A 20,183-nucleotide genomic window follows, 5' to 3' on the forward strand; every position below is an offset into this window, starting at 1 on the left:
CTATTTGGTTTTGGAGCATTTAATGGATCATTCAGTTAGATCCTATTAAATTACAAAGTATTGTCATGCTTAATTCTATAATAAAATTGGTCAACTGTGTGACATGATTTATTGACTGTGCAACCACTTGTGTGAGATTCCGCAAAGCTGATTTCAGTGTCGTGCTGTCTTTGCCAGACGCTTCCGTGGTTACCACAGTAACGGAGCTCCAGCTGTTCGTGTGTACACTTGTTGATACAATAGCGAGTGAGCTTGCACATAAACAATATACGTTAATTGTTATATCTCTGACATATGCTTAGTTGTTACATTTTACATGACCTTTTATAGCTCTACATAAATTGGGTACATTTGCGGAAGTAATACAAATGCGGCCAACAAAGTATTTCACCCCAACAGAGGTGTCCCTTCATAACACCCTTGGCGACTTGTGGGTGTCATACCTGGGCAAGGTGTACGACTTGACACCATTGGTGAATGAATTTAAAGGTACGTTTTCGAATACAAATAGGCTATTAGGTTACAACAGTTTAATAAATAACACACTTTTTTTCAGGGGATGTACTTCTGAAGCCTATCATTGAGTGTGCAGGAAAGGACATCAGTCACTGGTTTGACCCAAAGACAAAAGATGTGAGTGAGAAAATAATCAGACTTCTATCAAGAATGTTACATATTTGTCTTTCTTTTTCATTATATTGATGATGAGTAGGCAAATTCCCCATTTGTATTTTCAGATTCTGACCCACATTGACCCACTATCTGGGTGTGTGAAATACTACACCCCTAGGGGGCGCTTTGTGCACGTGCCCCCTCCCTGCCCTCGTACTGACTGGACCAATGACTTTGGGCGACCCTGGTGGAGAGATACGCAATATGAGGTGGGACTACTTTCTGTCAAGACCAGGTGGATCCGCATCATCAACACCCTCACATCCCAGGAGCAGGGTCTGGAGGTAAGTCATCCTTATTCTGATCAGGGAGAATGTCATGCAATGATTATAAGAGGCTGCATGTATACATGTGTTATCATACTAATCTCACATAGCAAGACACCATCCCCTGGCAAGTGGGGCTAGTGCCATACATAGATATCATAAATGCTGCATGCATGTATTATACATATGCTATAGATATGCACACATCATACTGACATCATTCTGCACACATACATGTCACCTTCACGCATACATGCACCATTTATACGTAACCATCATGCACACTATTGTAGCTGTTCAAGCCTTATCCTCCCACCTCCCCACAACCGCCAAAGCATTGTCAGCATATCGCAGTAGCAGTCTATTAGGAGTGTATCCACTCATCTGGCACTGTTTCACACATACTGCGTAATATCACTGACTGGAATACAGGTGCTGTGTCTCCCTTACTCTGTGTGTCACTGGCTGAATAAAATATGGGTTACCACACTGCACTCTAGGGAGCCCTGGCCTGTATGTGACTAGCTTCCAAAGGGACCAAAGGGACACTGGGAGGGGGAGTGAGTAGCACAGTAGTGCAGTGTGTCACTGTCAAGCGCTGGGGGGTTTCTGAGCAAGTCCTGGCTTGGTTCGCTCATTCCCCCCGCAGCCCACACAAACAAACACACAACACAACACGCTCGCACCCACAGCAGAGTACGCCTCTCCTCTCCAGCGCGGTGGGAGAGCAGGCTTTCCCACAAACCTGCCCCAGCTGGCACTAGTAGTCTTCTACTGGGCCAGAAGCTTAGTGTGGGTGCTCCACGCTCCACACAGTCAGACACATGCTCTCTCTCTCTCTCTGATACAGTCACAAACACTCACGCACACACCACACACAAATTCTCTCTTTCTTTCTCTCATACACTCTACACTGTCTCCCTCGCACACAATCTCTCCTCCTTTCTCTTTCGCCCCCCTCTCTAGAGGTTCTTAGCAAGTGTGCCCATTGCACCCTGCATAAACACATTAATTTTATTTTTTTGGCTCCTGGAAGCCAAGCTAGAGTGGTTTAACCGCCAGTTGCAAGACATGCCCATAGACCACAGAATGGGTTTCAGGGGGAAATACAATGGAAAATGCATATATATTTTTACTATTGAAATACAATGACTGATCATACCTATAGGTTCTAGATCTGAAACAGCTGCAACAGATTTCAGCTGCAGTCAATATATCCCCTGGGAAGTCAGGAACTACTGTACATGGGTTGGAAAAGTAAAATCATAAAAAAAAACTGCAACTTCTCCCTCCTCTCTCTCTTTCCCCAGGTGTGTTCCGAGGAGACCTTGAATGAGATTCTCCAGCGGTACCTCCGCTACAACTCTCACGCCGCCAGCTACACTTGGAAGCACGACTGTGTCAACCTGGACATGAGTAAAACTCTGGAGGAGAACGGCATCCCCGACGAGGACGAGGACTTCTACAACACACGCATGGACCGCGACCTCTTCTCCCAGTCCATCTGCCTGTACTTCAACGACGACCTCACTGAACTTTGACCCCATATGTAAGGATGTTAGAAAATGGTGGTGAGCAATATGAGCAGACAATCTATTAAAATGTTGACTCACAAAATACATTTTCTGTATGTGTTATTTGTTAGCGTTATATTATTGTTGTAGCAATTTTATTATAGCCAATTTAACACAAAAATGACTTGAACTGGTAACCTCACAATTAACCTGTTCCTTTCCTTGTCATTCTATCCCAGTGTCATCCTTTTGTCATTCCTTCAAAGCTTCTTGCATCTTTACAGTAGGCCTACATAAATTCATGCCAACATTTTACATAAAATAGTATGGTAATTGTTTATGTGATATTCAACAGCACCTTTGTGGCTCTGCTGGGTTAAGATTTCTAGTTGTACAGAATGTGCAGGAAACCAAATCTACTATAACAGTAGCAATATCAGGTTTAGTCAGTCTGATATATAATATCAAATCAAATTTTATTGGTCACATACACATGGTTAACAGATGTTATTGCGAGTGTAGCGAACTGTTATCCATAGTTCTATTAATCAGTTACCTGCCATTGTTATCAATATCTAGGCTATTTATCATTATTCGCAATTATACACACAGTTTTTACTCTAAAATGTGCATACTGTATGTATGTATGTCTGACCATAGACCTCTTTATCAAAGCTGGGCTGCCTGAAGGGAGACCAACCATTGTCTGACTCCTAGAGGTTCCCATGGCCTTACTGCCACCCATATCAAAGGGACTCTAGTGAAAGTGTGCAATATGATTTTCAAATGTATCCTCTTTCATTTTAATGCTTTCAGAATGTTAAAAAAAATATATATATTCGATTTCTATTATTATTATAATAAAATAATCTCCAGTTGAAAAAAATGCCCGTTTGCACATTGCATAGATTTTTCTCCTACCACAAGTGGTTAATTTTTAAGCAATCCAATCTGATGTAAATCTGGGCATGGCTGCGGCAGATTTTCCCAACCCCCCCCCACTCTCAAACTCCCTCCCCGACTCTCTCTCTCTCACACGTATCATTTTATACCATGGTGGGGGCCTTTAAGATTATTAAAGTGGCCATATTTGATAGATTTGTATCGCGTTTTTCAGTGCAGAAAGGGAGTTTTGTTGCGTGTGATCTTGAGACAGTTTGTTGGGATGGCTGATCATGGGCGGGGGGGGCAGTAACATTACAAGCAGTCAAACACCCCCTTTCTTGTTTCTTGTAACAATGTACATGTTTTTTGAAGAGGGAGGGGTAAACGGAGAGAGGCAGAGAGAGAGAGAGAAAAGAAGATGGGGGGGGCGTTCTGCAATAATATAGTCCGCCATTTTTTATGTAAGGGGATTTTTCTTATTGGGGGGGTTGTTAAAAAATAAATATAAGAGCGGCCATCTTTGTTTCCCTGCCTAGTAGTGTAAAATATTCCAAAACGGCCCTCACTTTTTTTCTGGTGTCGATTTGAATATTAAATAAATATCATAATTCCGGAAGGTTTCTGATTTCGAGGAAGGAGCCGATGACAGGACTATAATGTCCTCTCCTCTCCGGTCCTGTGAGGAAGACCAGGGCATGTTGGTTAATTCCGAGGGAGTAGATTTTGATGAAGAAGACGAGGACGACGGAGATCTAGACGAGAACGCAAGCGACATAAACTCGCCGGCGGCGCCTCGAGAAACTGCAACACTAGCCGCGCCAGGTAGGCTATATTAGCTACAGTCGAAAGAGACACTGGCGAAAGACTCGGGAGCGCGCACACAAAATAGAAACACATACGCCACAATTTTTTTAAGTACGCCAGGACACCCTGTGCGGCTCATCTCAATAGTTATCCGTTGCTGCAATATAATTAGTTGCGCGCCCGTTGCTCCAAATGATAGCGCAGCTTTGAAACAGAAAGAGTTGAAGAATTCCAACTTATAAACAATTCCACAAAGTTGATCCTCCTCAACGTTGCTTTTCATCCTGACAATGCTGCCATATTCATAGAAGTAAATAATATCTCAATGTTAATAGGTCGATGTGAAGTGTACAGCTCACGACATCACTGGCAGAAAACATGGACTCTCCGGCAATAAGCTTTCTGATTGTGATCTTTAGAATAGTTCTGGGATGTCTGTTCCCGAGGCGTGAGCGTTAAAACCGGATGATAGAGTAAGTGCTGGTATGACAGTGTAAATAAACCTGCCTCCTACCCCATGACGGTCTCCACTGTCATACTGACAGGGACGGTTCATGATAGGACACCGACACTACTCCCAAGTTCTGAATATAACCGTTATGTGTAGCCTACAGGGCTATTGTTCCCACTCTCTTTTCGATGTCATAGCAGACAAAACACATGTAACACGTAGGCCTATAATACACAAAGCCTAAAGCCTAGACACTATACTGTGAAGCCTACTTAAAGAACGGACTTGCCTACAACAATTTCATGTGAAAAATACGATCAACAGAAATCTTATTTTACTCCAAAGAAGTGTATTTTTGAGGGATTACAGATTTGGCCTAGCTGGTTCCACACCAAAGAACATGTTTACATTATTTTGCAGTTCATGTTAATTCTTACAATTACATTAATTTGCATGTATTCAACAGATATTGCAGATCATGATTTTGGGGTATTCAACAAGGGACATTTTAGCATCACTCTGAACAACTAGCCTAAACTATGTCGCCTGTCTCGAGACAAGAGCCGCGTATCAATTTGTGCGCTTCCCGCAGCGTCTCTAAACCCCCAGCGACATGCGCTGGAGGCTGTTGTGGTCGGGAACCAGGTGTTGAAATTAATTGCGGGGAAGTAGGGTAGGGAGTCGTTTCAGTTCATCCTATAGAGACAGACTGGCTTGCGGCCTCAGAATCACCGAGCCCCGCGTGATGCTAATGCCGCCCCTGGCTGCACTCTGCAGCAGAAATATGCGGAGACCTCGTCTGGGCGCGCGCTGCGTGTTGTCGCCCACCAACAAAGACAAACCATTAAATCGAACTAATTTCTACCAAGTGCAATGGCGGCCGCAAGCGACAGTTTTTTGGTGATGTTTTCCCCTATCTCTTCATCCCCATGACAAAGCACATGCTTCACTCTCTCTCACTCTCCAATAGGGTACAGTCTCACTTTTTGCCAGGGGAAAAACTTGAATACAGGGATGAACGGCGCATTATCACTTAGTGACCCTCAAAACGTGGGATGTCGTGTCTTCGAAATAAATCTATTTACATGTTTGATTTTATTTTATTTTCCCAATTCATTATTGCGTAAATATATATTGCTATAGACATAACATTTTAGAAGCCCTAAAGCACTGTGTAACATGTAGCCAACATAAGGCCTTACTTTCATACGTCTCAGCCTCACATTTTCAATGCCACCATGAACAACATTCTTGTGTTTTTGTGAGGCGTTCATTAACAGATAAGCCAGATATGGATTTTGGTTTTCACTGAACTGATACAAAGCAGCTGTCGATCCCACTTACCAGTCAAACTGGAACTAATTCAGCATGTCACAATTCAGTCAATCTCATAGGTTGTGTTAAGACACTATACTCTCCCATATGACACATTTGGTGTCAACGCACACATGACAGTGTGTTGGTGAGAGGCTTTTGTTGTGCTTAATTGTGTTCAGAAGAGATTAGATCGACAATTCAAAGCCTTCAATGATGATTAGAGTCAATATGATTTAGTCACATCTCTCCCTTTCTCTCTTCCATCCCCCTCTCCTCGCTTCAATCCCCAGTAGAGGAAGAAAGGGAAGCATCAGACAGGGCCAGTCTAGGGAGGAAGAAACGAGGGCCCAAGAAGAAGGAGACAAAGAAGAAAGAGAAAGAGGGAAAACCGGTTAAAGCCAAAAAACGGAAAAAGATTGTAAGCCTCTCGATCATTACGGTCCATCAACCGCCGTGCATTCTGATGACACGTCATTCTATTTCATTTGCTTAATTGAAGTCCTAGAGAAAAAAACTATCTGTGACGTTACATATTGATTTAGCATCCTCATCCTCTCTTCTGTTCTTTCTCTTTTCCTCACTTTCCCCTCTCTCCCCTTCTTTTCTCCTCTCCTCCTCTCAGGAAAGTGATGTAGAGAGAGACTCGGAGCGAGAGAGAGATTATGGTGAGAACTCCGACAGCGCTGCGAGTGACTTCTCTGGCGAGAGGAAGAAGAAGAAGAAGAAACACAAGGAAAAGAAGGAGAAGAAAACCAAGAAGAAGAAAAAAGATGATGGGGACAGCACGCATGAGGAGACAACAAAGGTAAGAAGAACACAACAAGAAAGTGCTATAGTTGTTGTTTTGCTCCATTTTTGACACATTCTGATGGCTCAAGTCTTCAAGCTCTCTGACTGGTTGTTTCTCTCCTGCAGCCAATAGAACAGAAGACGTCGGCCCAGCTGGCTATGGACTGGGGTCTGGAGGATGTGGATCATACATTCACTGAAGACGATTACCGCACACTCACCAACTACAAAGCCTTCAGCCAGTCCATGAGGTACAGTTGGCCTGCTGTAGTGATTGACTGTCAGTGAGATGACTCAATGAGTTATTGTTTATTTCAGTTGTCTAGTTCACTACCAACCGTGGAACAATTCCCTCCATTCACAATCCCTCAGAAACAACCATTTCTAGTTCAAGTTTATTTTCAAGTTCAAGATTATTTGCCACACTGTTCAAAATCAATTGTCATTACTGTTCTGTACATCAAACACTCAGCTCTTCTTCCTCACCTGCCTCTTCATCTTCCCAGGCCCATGATCGCCAAGAAGAACCCTAAGATCCCCATGTCTAAGATGATGACCATCCTGGGGGTCAAGTGGAGGGAGTTCAGCTCTAACAACCCCTTCAAGGGCTCCGGTGCTGCAGCCGTGGCAGCTGCAGCCGCCGCCGCCGCCATTGCCGTCGCCGAGCAGGTCTCCGCGGCAACCCCATCCCCGGAGCCACCTCCACCCCGGAAGCAGCCCCCACCCCCACGGCCGCCCCCCCTGCCGCCACCCCCGCTCCGCAAGGCCAAGACCAAAGAGGGCAAAGGTCAGAGGATGAGAGAGAAGGGTGGAGTGGTGGAGTGTGTCATGTATAGCAAGGACTGATTGAATTGAAATGGAATTGGTCCCAAATTGTAGTCTGGACCCTCAGACATGTTGTAGCCCTGATCAAGGGTTTGGGTGATAGTCGACTAATTTAATCTGGTGTGCCAGTTTAGGGCAAGAACAAATATGTGAAACGTCTGAGGAGAGGTTTATGAAATCCCGCACTAGAGCACTAGTAGAAATCTTGACTTCATTCTGTCCCTGTTTCTCAGGCCCTGGGTATAAGAAGAGTCGCAGTAAGAGTCCTCGTGTTCTGGCTGAGAGGAAGAAGGCGGTGGCAGCAGCAGTAGCGGCTTCAGTAGCTAAAGCCAAGAAGATGTCCCCCATACGCATAAAACTGGGGGCCTTAGGCAACAAGAGAAAGAAGAGCAGTTCTGTAAGTATTATAATGCTGTGAATTTGGATCTAAAGATGTGCGGTGTAGGCCAATGTATGTGGGAGCATGCTGGTATATGAGAGTCGACAGATCGGTGTTTCTCCCCCCCCCCCCTCTCTCTCTCTCAATTCAGTTCAGTTCAATTTAAGGGCTTTATTGGCATGGGAAACATATGTTTACATTGCCAAGGCAAGTGAAATAGATAAACAAAAGTGAAACAAACAGTAAAACATTTACAGTAAATGTTACACTCACAAAAGTTCCAAAAGAATAAAGACATTTCATATTTCATATTATGTGCAAATAGTTAAAGTACAAAAGGGAAAATAAATAAACATAAATATGGGTTGTATTTACAATGGTGTTTGTTCTTCACTGGTTGCCCTTTTCTTGTGGCAACAGGTCACAGATCTTGCTGCTGTGGTGGCACACTGAGGTATTTCACCAAATAGATATGGGAGTTTATCAAAATTGGGTTTGTTTTCAAATTCTTTGTTGGTCTGTGTAATCTGAAGGAAATATGTGTATCTGATATGGTCACACATTTGGCAGGAGGTTAGGAAGTGCAGCTCAGTTTCCACCTCATTTTATGGGCAGTGTGCACATAGCCTGTATTCTCTTGAGAGCCAGGAGCAAGGCTTTGCTCACTGAGTGTGTACATAGTCAAAAGTTTCCTTTTATTTTGGGTCAGTCACAGTGGTCAGGTATTCTGTCACTGTGCACTCTCTGTTTAGGGCCAAATAGCATTCTAGGTTGCTCTGTTCTTTCCAATGTGTCAAGTAATTATCTTTTTGTTTTCTCATGATTTGGTTGGGTCTAATTTTGTTGCTGTCCTGGGGCTCTGCAGCGCCTGTTTTTGTTTGTGAACAGAGCCACAGGACCAGCTTGCTTAGGTGACTCTTCTCCAGGTTCATCTCTCTGTAGGTGATGGCTTTGTTATGGAAGGTTTGATAATCACTTCCTATTAGGTTGTTGTAGATGGCTCTTTTCTGGATTTAGATAATTAGAAGGTATCGGTCTAATTCTGCTCTGCATGCATTATTTGGTGTTTCACGTTGTACACAGTGGATATTTTTGCAAAATTCTCTCTCTCTCTCTCTCTCTCTCTCTCTCTCTCTCTCTCTCTCTCTCTCTCTCTCTCTCTATATATAGATAGATAGATAGATAGATAGATAGATAGATAGATAGATAGCTATATACAGTTGAAGTCGGAAGTTTACATACACTTAAGTTGGAGTCATTAAAACTAGTTTTTCACCCACTCCACAAATTTCTTGTTAACAAACTATAGTTTTGGCAAGTCGGTAAGGACACCAACTGTGTGCATGACAAGTCACTTTTCCAACAATTGTTTACAGTCAGATTATTTCACTTATAATTCACTGTATCACAATTCCAGTGGGACAGAAGTTAACTGTGCCTTTAAACAGCTTGGAATATTCCAGAAAATGATGTCATGGCTTTTGAAACTTCTGATAGGCTAAATGACATCATTTGAGTCAATTGGAGGTGTACCTGTGGATGTATTTCAAGGCCTACCTTCAAACCCAGTGCCTCTTTTCTTGACACTGTGGGAAAATCAAAAGAAATCAGCCAAGACTTCAGAAAAACAATTGTAGACCTCCACAAGCCTAGTTCATCCTTGGGAGCAATTTCCAAACGCCTGAAGGTACCACGTTCATCTATACAAACAATAGTACGCAAGTATAAACACCATGGGACAACACAGCCGTCATAGCGCTCAGGAAGGAGACGCGTTCTGTCTCCTAGAGATGAACATACTTTGGTGCGAAAAGTGCAAATCAATCCCAGAACAACAGCAAATGACCTTGTGGAAACAGGTATTTCCCCAGTAAAACGAGTCCTATAGCGGCATAACCTGAAAGGCCGCTCAGCAAGTAAGAAGCCACTCCAAAACTACCATAAAAAAGCCAGAGTACGGATTGCAACTGCTCATGGGGACAAAGATCGTACTTGTTGGAGAAATGTCCTCTGGTCTGATGAAACAAAAATAGAACTGTTTGGCCACAATGACCATCGTTATGTTTGGAGGAAAAAGGGGTAGGCTTGCAAGCCGAAGAACACCATCCCAACCGTGATGCACAGGGGTGGCAGCATCATGTAGTGGGGGTGCTTTGCTGCAGGAGGGACTGGTGCACTTCACAAAATAGATGGCATCATGAGGAGGGATAATTCTGTGGATATATTGAAGCAACGTCTCAAGACATCAGTCAGGAAGTTAAAGCTTGGTCGCAAATGGGTCTTCCAAATGGACAATGACCCCAAGCATACTTCCAAAGTTGTGGCAAAATGGCTTAAGGACAACAAAGTCAAGATATTAGAGTGGCCATCACAAAGCCCTGACATCAATCACATAGAAAATGTGGGCAGAAGTGAAAAAGCGTGTGCGAGCAAGGAGGCCTGCAAACCTGATTCAGTTACACCAGCTGTGTCAGGAGGAATGGGACAAAATTCACCCACAGACATGGGGTGACTAACAGAAATGGAATAATGTGTCCCTGATCAAAGCGGGGGTCAAAAGTAACTGTCAGTATCTGGTGTGGCCACCAGCTGCATTAATTACTGCAGTGCATCTTCTCATGGACTGCACCAGATTTGCCAGTTCTTGGTGTGAAATGTTACCCCACTCTTCCACCAAGGCATCTGCAAGTTCCCAGACATTTCTGGGGGGAATGGGCATAGCCCTCACCCTCCGATCCAATAGGTCCCAGTATTTAGATCTGGGCTCTTCGCTGGCCACGCCAGAACACTGACATTCCTGTCTTGCAAGAAATCACGCACAGAACGAGCAGTATGGCTGGTGGCATTGTCATGCTGGAGGTTCATGTCAGGGTGAGCCTACAGGAAGGGTATCACATGAGGGAGGAGGATGTCTTCCCTGTAACGCACAGCGTTGAGATTGCCTGTAATGACAACAAGCTCAGTGAGATGATGCTGTGACACACCGCCCCAGACCATGATGGACCCTCCACCTCCAAATCAATCCCGCTCCAGAGTACAGGCCTCGGTGTAATGCTCATTCCTTCGACGGTAAACGCGAATCCGACCATCACCCCTGGTGAGACAAAACCGCGACTCGTCAGTGAAGAGCACTTTTTGCCAGTCCTGTCTTGTCCAGCGACGATGTCTGGTGAGGACCTGCCTTACAACAGGCCTACAAGCCCTCAGTCCAGCCTGTCTCAGCCTATTGCGGACAGTCTGAGCACTGATGGAGGGATTGTGCGTTCCTGGTGTAACTCGGGCAGTTGTTGTTTCCATCCTGTAACTGTCCCGCAGGTGTGATGTTCAGATGTACCGATTCTGTTCAGGTGCTGTTACTCGTGGTCTGCCTCTGCGAGGACGATCAGCTGTCCGTCCTGTCTCCCTGTAGCACTGTCTTAGGCGTCTTGCAGTATTGCAATTTATTGCCCTGGCCACATCTGCAGTCCTCATGCCTCCTTGCAGCATGCCTAAGGCATGTTCACGCAGATGAGTAGGGACCCTGGGCATCTTTGTTTTGGGTTTTTTACGAGTCAGTAGAAAGGCCTCTTTAGTGTCCTAAATTTTCATAACTGTGACCTTAATTGCCTACCGTCTGTAAGCTGTTAGTGTCTTAACCACTGTTCCACAGGTGCATGTTGATTCATTGTTTATGGTTCATTCAACAAGCATGGGAAACAGTGTTTAAACCCTTTACAATGAAGATCCGTGAAGTTATTTGGATTTTTACAAATTATCTTTGAAAGACAGCGTCCTGAAAAAGGGACGTTACTTTTTTGCTGAGTTTATGTATATGTCTAACTCCATCCCTTCCTCTCAGAGTGGTGATGATGTTGATGAGGAGGACTCGCTGCAAGAGGACTCCAGTGTCCACAGCTCCTCGGTCCGCTCCGACAGCTCCTCCCGGGTCAAGAAGAACAAGAGAGGACGTCCGGCCAAGAAGAATAAGAAAAGTAAACAAAATGTTCCATAAAAAAGGTTATAAACTCTGAATCTGTCTGACTTATGCTCAGCATGTGATGTGTCTCTGTCTTTTCTCCTTCTCCCTCTCTCCCACCCCTCTCTCTTATCCCTTTTCCCTCCTCATTTTTCCCTCCCCATTTCTCTTTTCTCTTCTCTCTCTCTCTCTCTCTCTATCTCTCTCTCTCTCTCTCTCTCTCTTTCTCTCCTCTCTCTCTCTCTCTCTCTCTCTCTCTCTCTCTCTCTCTCTCTCTCTCTCTCTCTCTCTCTCTCTCTCTCTCTCTCTCTCTCTCTCTCTCTCTCTCTCTCTCTCTCTCTCTCTCTCTCTCTCTCTCTCTCTCTCACACAGTGCTGGATGAGGGTGAGGTGGAGGGGGATGGTTATGAGACAGACCACCAGGACTACTGTGAGGTGTGCCAGCAGGGAGGGGAGATCATTCTGTGTGACACCTGTCCTCGGGCCTACCACCTGGTCTGTCTGGAGCCTGAGCTGGAGAAGGCCCCTGAGGGCAAGTGGAGTTGCCCACACTGTGTGAGTACCGTACCGTACCGTACCGTAATCCTCAAAGTTGGTGTTAATAATCCTCAAGTCTGCCTTTTTGATTGTTTATGTCAGCATTACAGACCGAGCTGCGTGTAATGCTACTGTTAGTGTGTACTCTATTCACAGTGAGCTTTCGGAAAGTATTCAGACCCCTTGACTTTTTACACATTTTGTTACGTTCCAGCCTTATTCTAAAATTGATTAAATTGTTTTTCCCCCCTCCTCAGTCTACACACAATACCCCATAATGACAAAGAAAAAAATGTTTTTAGGTATTTTTGCTAAATAAAAAAAATGTCAAAACAGTTGAAGTCGGAAGTTTACATACACCTTAGCCAAAGACATTTAAACTCAGTTTTTCACAATTCCTGACATTTAATACAAGTAAAAATTCCCTGTGTTAGGTCAGTTAGGATCACCACTTTATTTTAAGAACGTGAAATGTCAGAAAATAGTAGAAAGAGTGATTTATTTCAGCTTTTATTTCTTTCATCACATTCACAGTGGGTCAGAAGTTTACATACACTCAATTAGTATTTGGTAGCATTGCCTTTAAATTGTTCAATTTGGGTCAAACATTTCAGGTAGCCTTCCACAAACTTCCCACAAAAAATTGCGTGAATTTTGGCCCATTAGGCTTCCTTGCTCGCACACACTTTTTCAGTTCTGCCAACAAATTTTCTATGGAATTTAGGTCAGGGCTTTGTGTTGGCCACTCCAAAACGTTGACTTTGTTGTCCTTAAGCCATTTTGCCACAACTTTGGAAGTATGCTTGGGGTCATTGTCCATTTGGAAGACCCATTTGCGACCAAGCTTTAACTTCCTGACTGATGTCTTGAGACGTTGCTTCAATATATCCACATATTTGTTTTGCCTCATGATGTCATCTATTTTGTGAAGTGCACCAGTCCCTCCTGCAGCAAAGCACCCCCACAACATGATGCTGCCACCCCCGTGCTTCAAGGTTGGGATGGTGTTCTTTGGCTTGCAAGCCTCCCCCTTTTTCCTCCAAACATAATGATGGTCATTATGGCCAAACAGTTCTATTTTTATTTCATCAGACCAGAGGACATTTCTCCAAAAAATACAATCTTTGTCCTCATGTGCAGTTGCAAACCGTAGTCTGGCTTTTTTATTGCGGTTTTGGAGCAGTGGCTTCTTCCTTGCTGAGCGGCCTTTCAGGTTATGTCGATATAGGACTCGTTTTTACTGGGGATATAGATACTTTTGTACCTGTTTCGTCCAGCATCTTCACAAGGTCCTTTGCTGTTGTTCTGGGATTCATTTGCACTTTTCGCACCAAAGTACGTTCATCTCTAGGAGATAAAACACGTTTCCTTCCTGAGCGCTATGACGGCTGCGTGGTCCCATGGTGTTTATACTTGCGTACTATTGTTTGTACAGATGATCGTGGTACCTTCAGGCGTTTGGAAATTTCTCCCAAGGATGAACCAGACTTGTGAAGGTCTACAATTTCTTTTGATTTTCCCATGATGTCAAGCAAAGAGGCACTGAATTTGAAGGTAGGCCTTGAAATACATCCACAGGTACACCTTCAATTGACTCAAATTATGTCAATTAGCCTATCAGAAGCTTCTAATGCTATGATATAATTTTATGACATTTTCCAAACTATTTAAAGGCACAATCAACTTAGTGTATGTAAACTTCTGACCCACTGGAATTGTGATACAGTGAATTATAAGTGAAATAATCTGTCTGTAAACAATTGTTGGAAAAATTACTTGTCATGCACAAAGTAGATGTACTAACTGACTTGACAAAACTATAGTTTGTTAACATGACATTTTTGGAATGGTTGAAAAATGAGTTTTAATGACTCCAACCTAAGTGTATGTAAACTTCCGACTTCACCTGTACGGAAGTATTCACACCCTTTACTCAGTACTTTGTTGAAGCACTTTCGGCAGTGATTACAGCCTTGAGTCTTCTTAGGTATGACGCTGAAAGCTTTCCACACCTGTATTTGTGGAGTTTCTCCCATTCTTCTCTGCTGATCCTCTCAAGCTCTTTCAGGTTGGATGTGGAGCTTCACTGCACAGCTATTTTCAGGTTTCTCCAGAGATGTTCGATCGGGTTCAAGTCCGGGCTCTGGGTGGGCCACTCAAGGACATTCAGAGACTTTTCACGAAGACACTCCTGCGTTGTTTTGGCTGTGTGCTTAGGGTCGTTGTCCTGTTGGAAGGTGAACCTTCGCCCCATTCTGAGGTCCTGAGCGCTTTGGAGCAGGTTTTCATCAAGGAACTCTCTGTACTTTGCTCTGTTCATCTTTCCCATGATCCTGACTCGTCTCCCTGCCGTTGAAAAACTGAGTGGCTTTCAGCTTGCCACTCTACCATAAAGGCCTGATTGGTGGAGTGCTGCTGAGATGGTTGTCCTTCTGGAAGGTTATTCCATCTCCACAGAGGAACTCTGGAGCTCCGTCGAGTTCTTGGTCACCTCCCTGACCAAGGCCCTTCTCCCCAGATTGCTCAGTTTGGCCCGGCGGAGTCTTGGGTTCAAACTTCTTCCCTTTAAGAATTCTGGAGGCCACTGTGTTCTTGGGGATCTTCAATGCTGCAGAAATATCTTGGTACCCTTCCCCAGATCTGTGCCTCAACACATTCCTGTCTCTGAGCTCTATGGACAATTTCTTCGACCTTATGGCTTGTTTTTTGCTCTGACATGCTCTGTCAACTGTGGGACCTTATACAGACAGGTGTGTGCCTTTCCAAATCATGTCCAATCAATTGAATTTACCACAGGTAGACTCCAATCAAGTTGTAGAAAAATCTCAAGGATGATTCATGGAAACAGGATGTACCTGAGCTCAATTTCGAGTCTCATACCAAAGGGTCTGAATACTTATGTATGTAAGGTATTTCAGATTTTTTATTTTATACATTTGCAAACATTTCTAAAAACCTGTTTTTGCCTTGTTTTTTTAGGGTATTGTGTGTTTATTGATGAGAGTTTTTTTATTTGATACATTTTAGAATAAGGCTGTAACGTAACAAAATGGGTATGGATAAAGTCAAGGGGTCTGAGTACTTTCTGAATGCAGTGTAAGGTATCATCAGACATATAAACCCAACCAATGATGATGATAATGGATCAAATTATTTTATTTACCTATTAATTCAACATGCACTCTTCTCCTCTTCTCCTGTCCTCCTCCTCTCCTCTTCTCCTGTCCTCCTCCTTTTCGCCTGTCCTCCTCTTCTCCTCTCCTGTCCTTCTCCTCTCCTGTCCTCCTCCTCTTCTCCTCTCCTGTCCTTCTCCTCTCCTGTCCTCCTCCTCTTCTCCTCTCCTGTCCTTCTCCTCTCCTGTCCTGTCCTCTTCCTCTTCTCGTCTCCTGTCCTCATCCTCTTCTCGTCTCCTGTCCTCTTCCTCTCATCTTCTCTTCTCCTGTCCTCCTTTTCGCCTGTCCTCCTCTTCTCCTCTCCTGTCCTGTCCTCTTCCTCTCCTCTTCTCCTCTCCTCTCCCCTTACTCTTCTCCTCTCCTGTCCTCCTCCTCTTCTCCTGTCCTCCTCATTTTCGCCTGTCCTCCTCTTCTCCTCTCCTCTTCCTCTCCTCTTCTCCTCTCCTCTACCCTTCCTCTTCTCCTCTCCTGTCCTCCTCCTATTCTCCTGTCCTGTCCTCTTCCTCTCATCTTCTCCTCTCCTGTCCTCTTCCTCTCCTCTCCCCCTCTCCTGTCCTCTTCCTCTTCTCCTCTCCTATCCTCCTCCTCTCCTCTTCTCCTCTCCTGTCCTCCTCCTCTCCTCTCCTCTCCTCTCCTCTCCTCTCCTCTCCTCTCCTCTCCTCTCCTCTCCTCTCCTCTCCTCTCCTCTCCTCTCCTCTTCTCCTCTCCTGTCCTCCTCCTCTTCCTCTCCTCTCCCCCTCTCCTGTCCTCTTCCTCTTCTCCTCTCCTGTCCTCTCCTCCTCCTCTCCTCTTCTCCTCTCCTGTCCTCCTCCTCTCCTCTCCTGTCCTGTCCTCTTCCTCTCCTCTTCTCCTCTCCTCTCCCCTTCCTCTTCTCCTCTCCTGTCCTCCTCCTCTTCTCCTGTCCTCCTCCTTTTCGCCTGTCCTCCTCTTCTCCTCTCCTGTCCTCTTCCTCTCCTCTTCTCCTCTCCTCTCCCCTTCCTCTTCTCCTCTCCTGTCCTCCTGCTCTTCTCCTGTCCTCCTCCTCTTCTCCTGTCCTGTCCTCTTCCTCTCATCTTCTCCTCTCCTGTCCTCTTCCTCTCCTCTCACCCTCTCCTGTCCTCTTCCTCTTCTCCTCTCCTGTCCTATCCTCCTCCTCTCCTCTTCTCCTCTCCTGTCCTCCTCCTCTCCTCTCCTCTCCTCTTCCCCTCTCCTGTCCTGTCCTCTTTCTCTCCTCTTCTCCTCACCTGTCCTCCTCCTCTCCTCTTCTCCTGCAGGAGAAAGAGGGGATCCAGTGGGAAGCGAAGGATGAGGACTTTGAGGAGTTTGAGGAGGAGAGTGAGGACATGGTGGTACCAGAGGTACCTGGGGTTGGACTGCTGGTAGGACTGGAGGAAGAGGAGGATGACCACATTGAGTTCTGCAGGGTCTGTAAAGATGGGGGGGAACTATTATGCTGTGACACATGCACTTCCTCCTACCACATCCACTGTCTCAACCCGCCCCTGCCTGAGATCCCCAACGGAGAGTGGCTGTGTCCACGCTGCACTGTAAGTCTTGTTTGTTTGTTATCATTATGTGCACAATGCCACTACGAGGCCAAATGCAAAATGTCCACATTGTGTGGACAATAAAGTTTTCCTATTGTATTCTATTCGATCTACTCTACCTTACTCTAATCTATTTTGATGCTTCATTTTCATCTTCTACCCCCAGTGTCCTGCTATCAAGGGCAGGGTGCAGAGGATCCTCCACTGGCGATGGGGCGAGCCCCCCGATCCTGTACCCATGCCTCCCGCCCCCGATACCCCTCCTGATGCTCCTCCGCCACCCCCTATGAAGGGCAGGGCTGAGAGGGAGTTCTTTGTCAAGCTGACTGGACAGTCCTACTGGCACTGTACCTGGATCACTGAACTGCAGGTGAGAGGGAAATAGAGGGAGAGGAGAGGAAAGGGAGAGAGAAGTAGGCAGGGAGGGAGGGAGAGAGAGAGAGTGAAACAGTTGGAAGAGAGGCTGATGTAATGATATGAAAAACGACAAGACGCTTAGCAAGCAAGTATCCTACACACTTCCCTTCCTTGTTTTCATTCAACACATTCTCTCTTTCCTCCATCTATTCCTCTCTTCTTTTTTCTCTTCTTTACCATCCGTCTAGCTGGAGATCTTCCACTCGGTGATGTTCCGTAACTACCAGAGGAAGACAGATATGGACGAGCCTCCCAGTCTGGACTATGGGTCGGGGGGAGAGGAGGAGAGTGTTAAGAGTGAGAAGAGGAGGCTGAAAGACCCCGACTATGCTGCCCTGGATGACAAGTTCTATAAATATGGCATCAAGCCTGAATGGATGATGGTCCACCGCATCATCAACCACAGGTGTTTGTGCATGTGGGGTGTGCTGGGGGGTTGTGAGATGGGGGTGGGTGGGCGGGGTGTATGTGTGAGGCAGGTGTGTGTGTATGTATGTGTGTGCTTGTTTATTATTGTGTGCAGTTCTGTCCATAATGTGTGTGTACATGTGTGTGTGTGTTTCCCAGTATGGACAAGAAAGGGATATACCACTACCTGGTCAAGTGGAGAGACCTGACCTACGACCAGTGCACATGGGAGAGAGACGATCTGGAGATGCCAGAGTTTGTCATTCACAAGGCCAACTACTGGGCACACAGGTACTGGACTCGTGGACTAGCCAAATGGCATCCATGTTGGCACTTAACACTACTACAGTGAATCTGCCTTAATAATGTCAGTGTCAACATGGTGAACGTCACAGTTCTACATCACAAACCAAGTTTGGCAAACCTTGTATGCTGTTGTAAATAGCTCAGGGACACTGGATTGATGATTGATAGATTGATTGATGGATCGATTGATTGATTGGTTCAGGGATGAGGTGATGAAGGAGGCCCCAGACATGCCGAGGAGGATGAGGAGGATGAGGATGGAAGAGAGTGAAGACCCCCACAGATCACCTGTCAACGACGTGAGTTCTGATTGGCTCACTCACTCTGTAACGGCCACATCTATTGGTCGTCATTCCGGTAGCCGATCAACTCTCACCACCAAGTCAAAACTCTAGTGTCATTCTGTACAATGATGTCAATGATGTTTATCTCCATTTTTCCCCCCTTACATCACCATCCCTCTTTCTCTTTATCTTCCAGCCTACGATAAAGTACGAGGAGCAGCCAGACTTTGTGACGGCGACGGGGGGCACTCTGCACCTCTACCAGCTGGAGGGACTCAACTGGCTGCGTTTCTCCTGGGCACAGGGCACTGACACCATCCTGGCAGACGAGATGGGGCTGGGCAAGACTATCCAGACCATCGTCTTCCTCTACTCACTCTTCAAAGAGGTAGGACGGCACCGTTAGTAGCCCTGTGTTCTCTGCTATGCAAATTCCCTCTTGAGTATCATGTTGTCATTTTAATAGAATAATAAAGTATTCTATTCATCTTTGTATAAAAAAAATCTCTCCTACCCTCTTCCCCCCCTACCAAGGGCCACACGAGGGGCCCGTTCCTGGTGAGTGCCCCCCTCTCCACCATCATTAACTGGGAGAGAGAGTTTGAGATGTGGGCCCCTGACTTCTACGTGGTGACCTACACAGGGGACAAGGACAGCAGAGCCATCATCAGAGAGAACGAGCTGACCTTCGACGACACGGCCATACGGGGAGGGAGGAAAACCTTCAAACTGAGGGTGAGGACGGGAGGGAGGGAAGGTGGGGAGGAGGGGGCAGAGGAACGACATGAGAGAAAGCTCAGATCTGTTCATCCCATCTTCTAAAAAAGAAAAAAAAATCTAATATCTGCTTCTGTTTCTCTCTGTCCCTCTCCCCCTCTCTATCCCCCCTCTATCCCCCCTCCTCCTCTCTCTCTCTCCTCTCTATCCCCCCTCTATCCCCCCTCCTCCTCTCTCTCTCCTCTCCAGAGAGAAGCCCCTATAAAGTTCCATGTCCTGTTGACGTCCTATGAGCTGGTGACGATAGACCAGACCTCCCTGAAGTCTATAGACTGGGCCTGTCTAGTGGTGGACGAAGCCCACCGCCTCAAGAACAACCAGAGCAAGGTAGGCTGCACCTGTTTGGTTTTGTGTGTGTGTGTGTGTGTGCGTGCGTTTGTACTGTATTTAAATTTGGCCAATCAGATCACGTCTCTCTGGTCCTACTCCCCCGTCCTACACGCAGCAACTCAAGAAGGAGACACCAACACGGAGAATAGTGAGGCGCTGGACAGAGGAGGCAGACTCAATGCTGCAGGACTGTTTTGAGAATACTGATTGGAATACGGTCAAAGACTCATCCACCCAGGACGCATCCATCAACATTGAGGAATATACACCGTCAGTCACAGGCTTCAATAGGAAATGTGTTGATGATGTTGTACCCACAATAAGAATCCAGACATACCCCAACCCGGTGGTGTAGTGGAGGGTATACGCAGGTATATGCCATATACCCACTTATTCTTCAGTGGGCATTGCTGTATACTCACTTCTTAATCACCAGAAGCTCCATTCCACGTTCTACTGAATGAGGACATCTAGTTGAAGGCGTAGGAAGTGCTTCCAGATCCATATCTTATTTGCAAGTGGATAGGCGATAACTTAAAATTAGACATGTATTCAGAATTTCACTTCCT

The 20,183-nt window shown here is 45.5% G+C and overlaps 2 protein-coding genes across 7 annotated transcripts in view; both read left to right on the forward strand.

Moving 5' to 3' along the window:
• Positions 1-103: 103 nt before the first annotated feature.
• On the forward strand, positions 104-2,557 carry LOC118368793 (cytochrome b5 domain-containing protein 1). The gene is made up of 4 exons (XM_035753210.2): positions 104-489; positions 557-633; positions 738-956; positions 2,249-2,557. Exons 1-4 carry the CDS (start codon positions 369-371, stop codon positions 2,477-2,479), a joined length of 648 nt encoding a protein of 215 aa, XP_035609103.1. The 5' UTR covers positions 104-368; the 3' UTR covers positions 2,480-2,557.
• A 1,245-nt stretch (positions 2,558-3,802) lies between these two features.
• Positions 3,803-20,183, forward strand: part of LOC118369156 (chromodomain-helicase-DNA-binding protein 3-like) — a 367,421-nt gene continuing 351,040 nt past the window's right edge. For 5 of the 6 annotated variants that reach the window (XR_008093238.1, XM_052497247.1, XM_052497246.1 and 2 more), the window contains exons 1-16: positions 3,803-4,159; positions 6,200-6,327; positions 6,532-6,714; positions 6,825-6,949; positions 7,205-7,485; positions 7,757-7,920; positions 11,741-11,873; positions 12,230-12,411; positions 16,820-17,092; positions 17,259-17,462; positions 17,698-17,915; positions 18,077-18,208; positions 18,426-18,522; positions 18,704-18,895; positions 19,042-19,242; positions 19,474-19,611. Coding sequence is in view for 5 of the 6 variants with exons in the window: in XM_052497247.1 (XP_052353207.1) it covers positions 3,994-4,159; positions 6,200-6,327; positions 6,532-6,714; positions 6,825-6,949; positions 7,205-7,485; positions 7,757-7,920; positions 11,741-11,873; positions 12,230-12,411; positions 16,820-17,092; positions 17,259-17,462; positions 17,698-17,915; positions 18,077-18,208; positions 18,426-18,522; positions 18,704-18,895; positions 19,042-19,242; positions 19,474-19,611 (2,817 nt within the window). In the remaining variant the exon portion in view is untranslated. The remainder of the gene's footprint in view (positions 4,160-6,199; positions 6,328-6,531; positions 6,715-6,824; positions 6,950-7,204; positions 7,486-7,756; positions 7,921-11,740; positions 11,874-12,229; positions 12,412-16,819; positions 17,093-17,258; positions 17,463-17,697; positions 17,916-18,076; positions 18,209-18,425; positions 18,523-18,703; positions 18,896-19,041; positions 19,243-19,473; positions 19,612-20,183) is intronic. The other variant, XM_052497244.1, reaches the window with a different exon arrangement.

Source organism: Oncorhynchus keta, chromosome 35, assembly GCF_023373465.1.
Source record: "Oncorhynchus keta strain PuntledgeMale-10-30-2019 chromosome 35, Oket_V2, whole genome shotgun sequence".
NCBI lineage: Eukaryota > Metazoa > Chordata > Actinopteri > Salmoniformes > Salmonidae > Oncorhynchus > Oncorhynchus keta.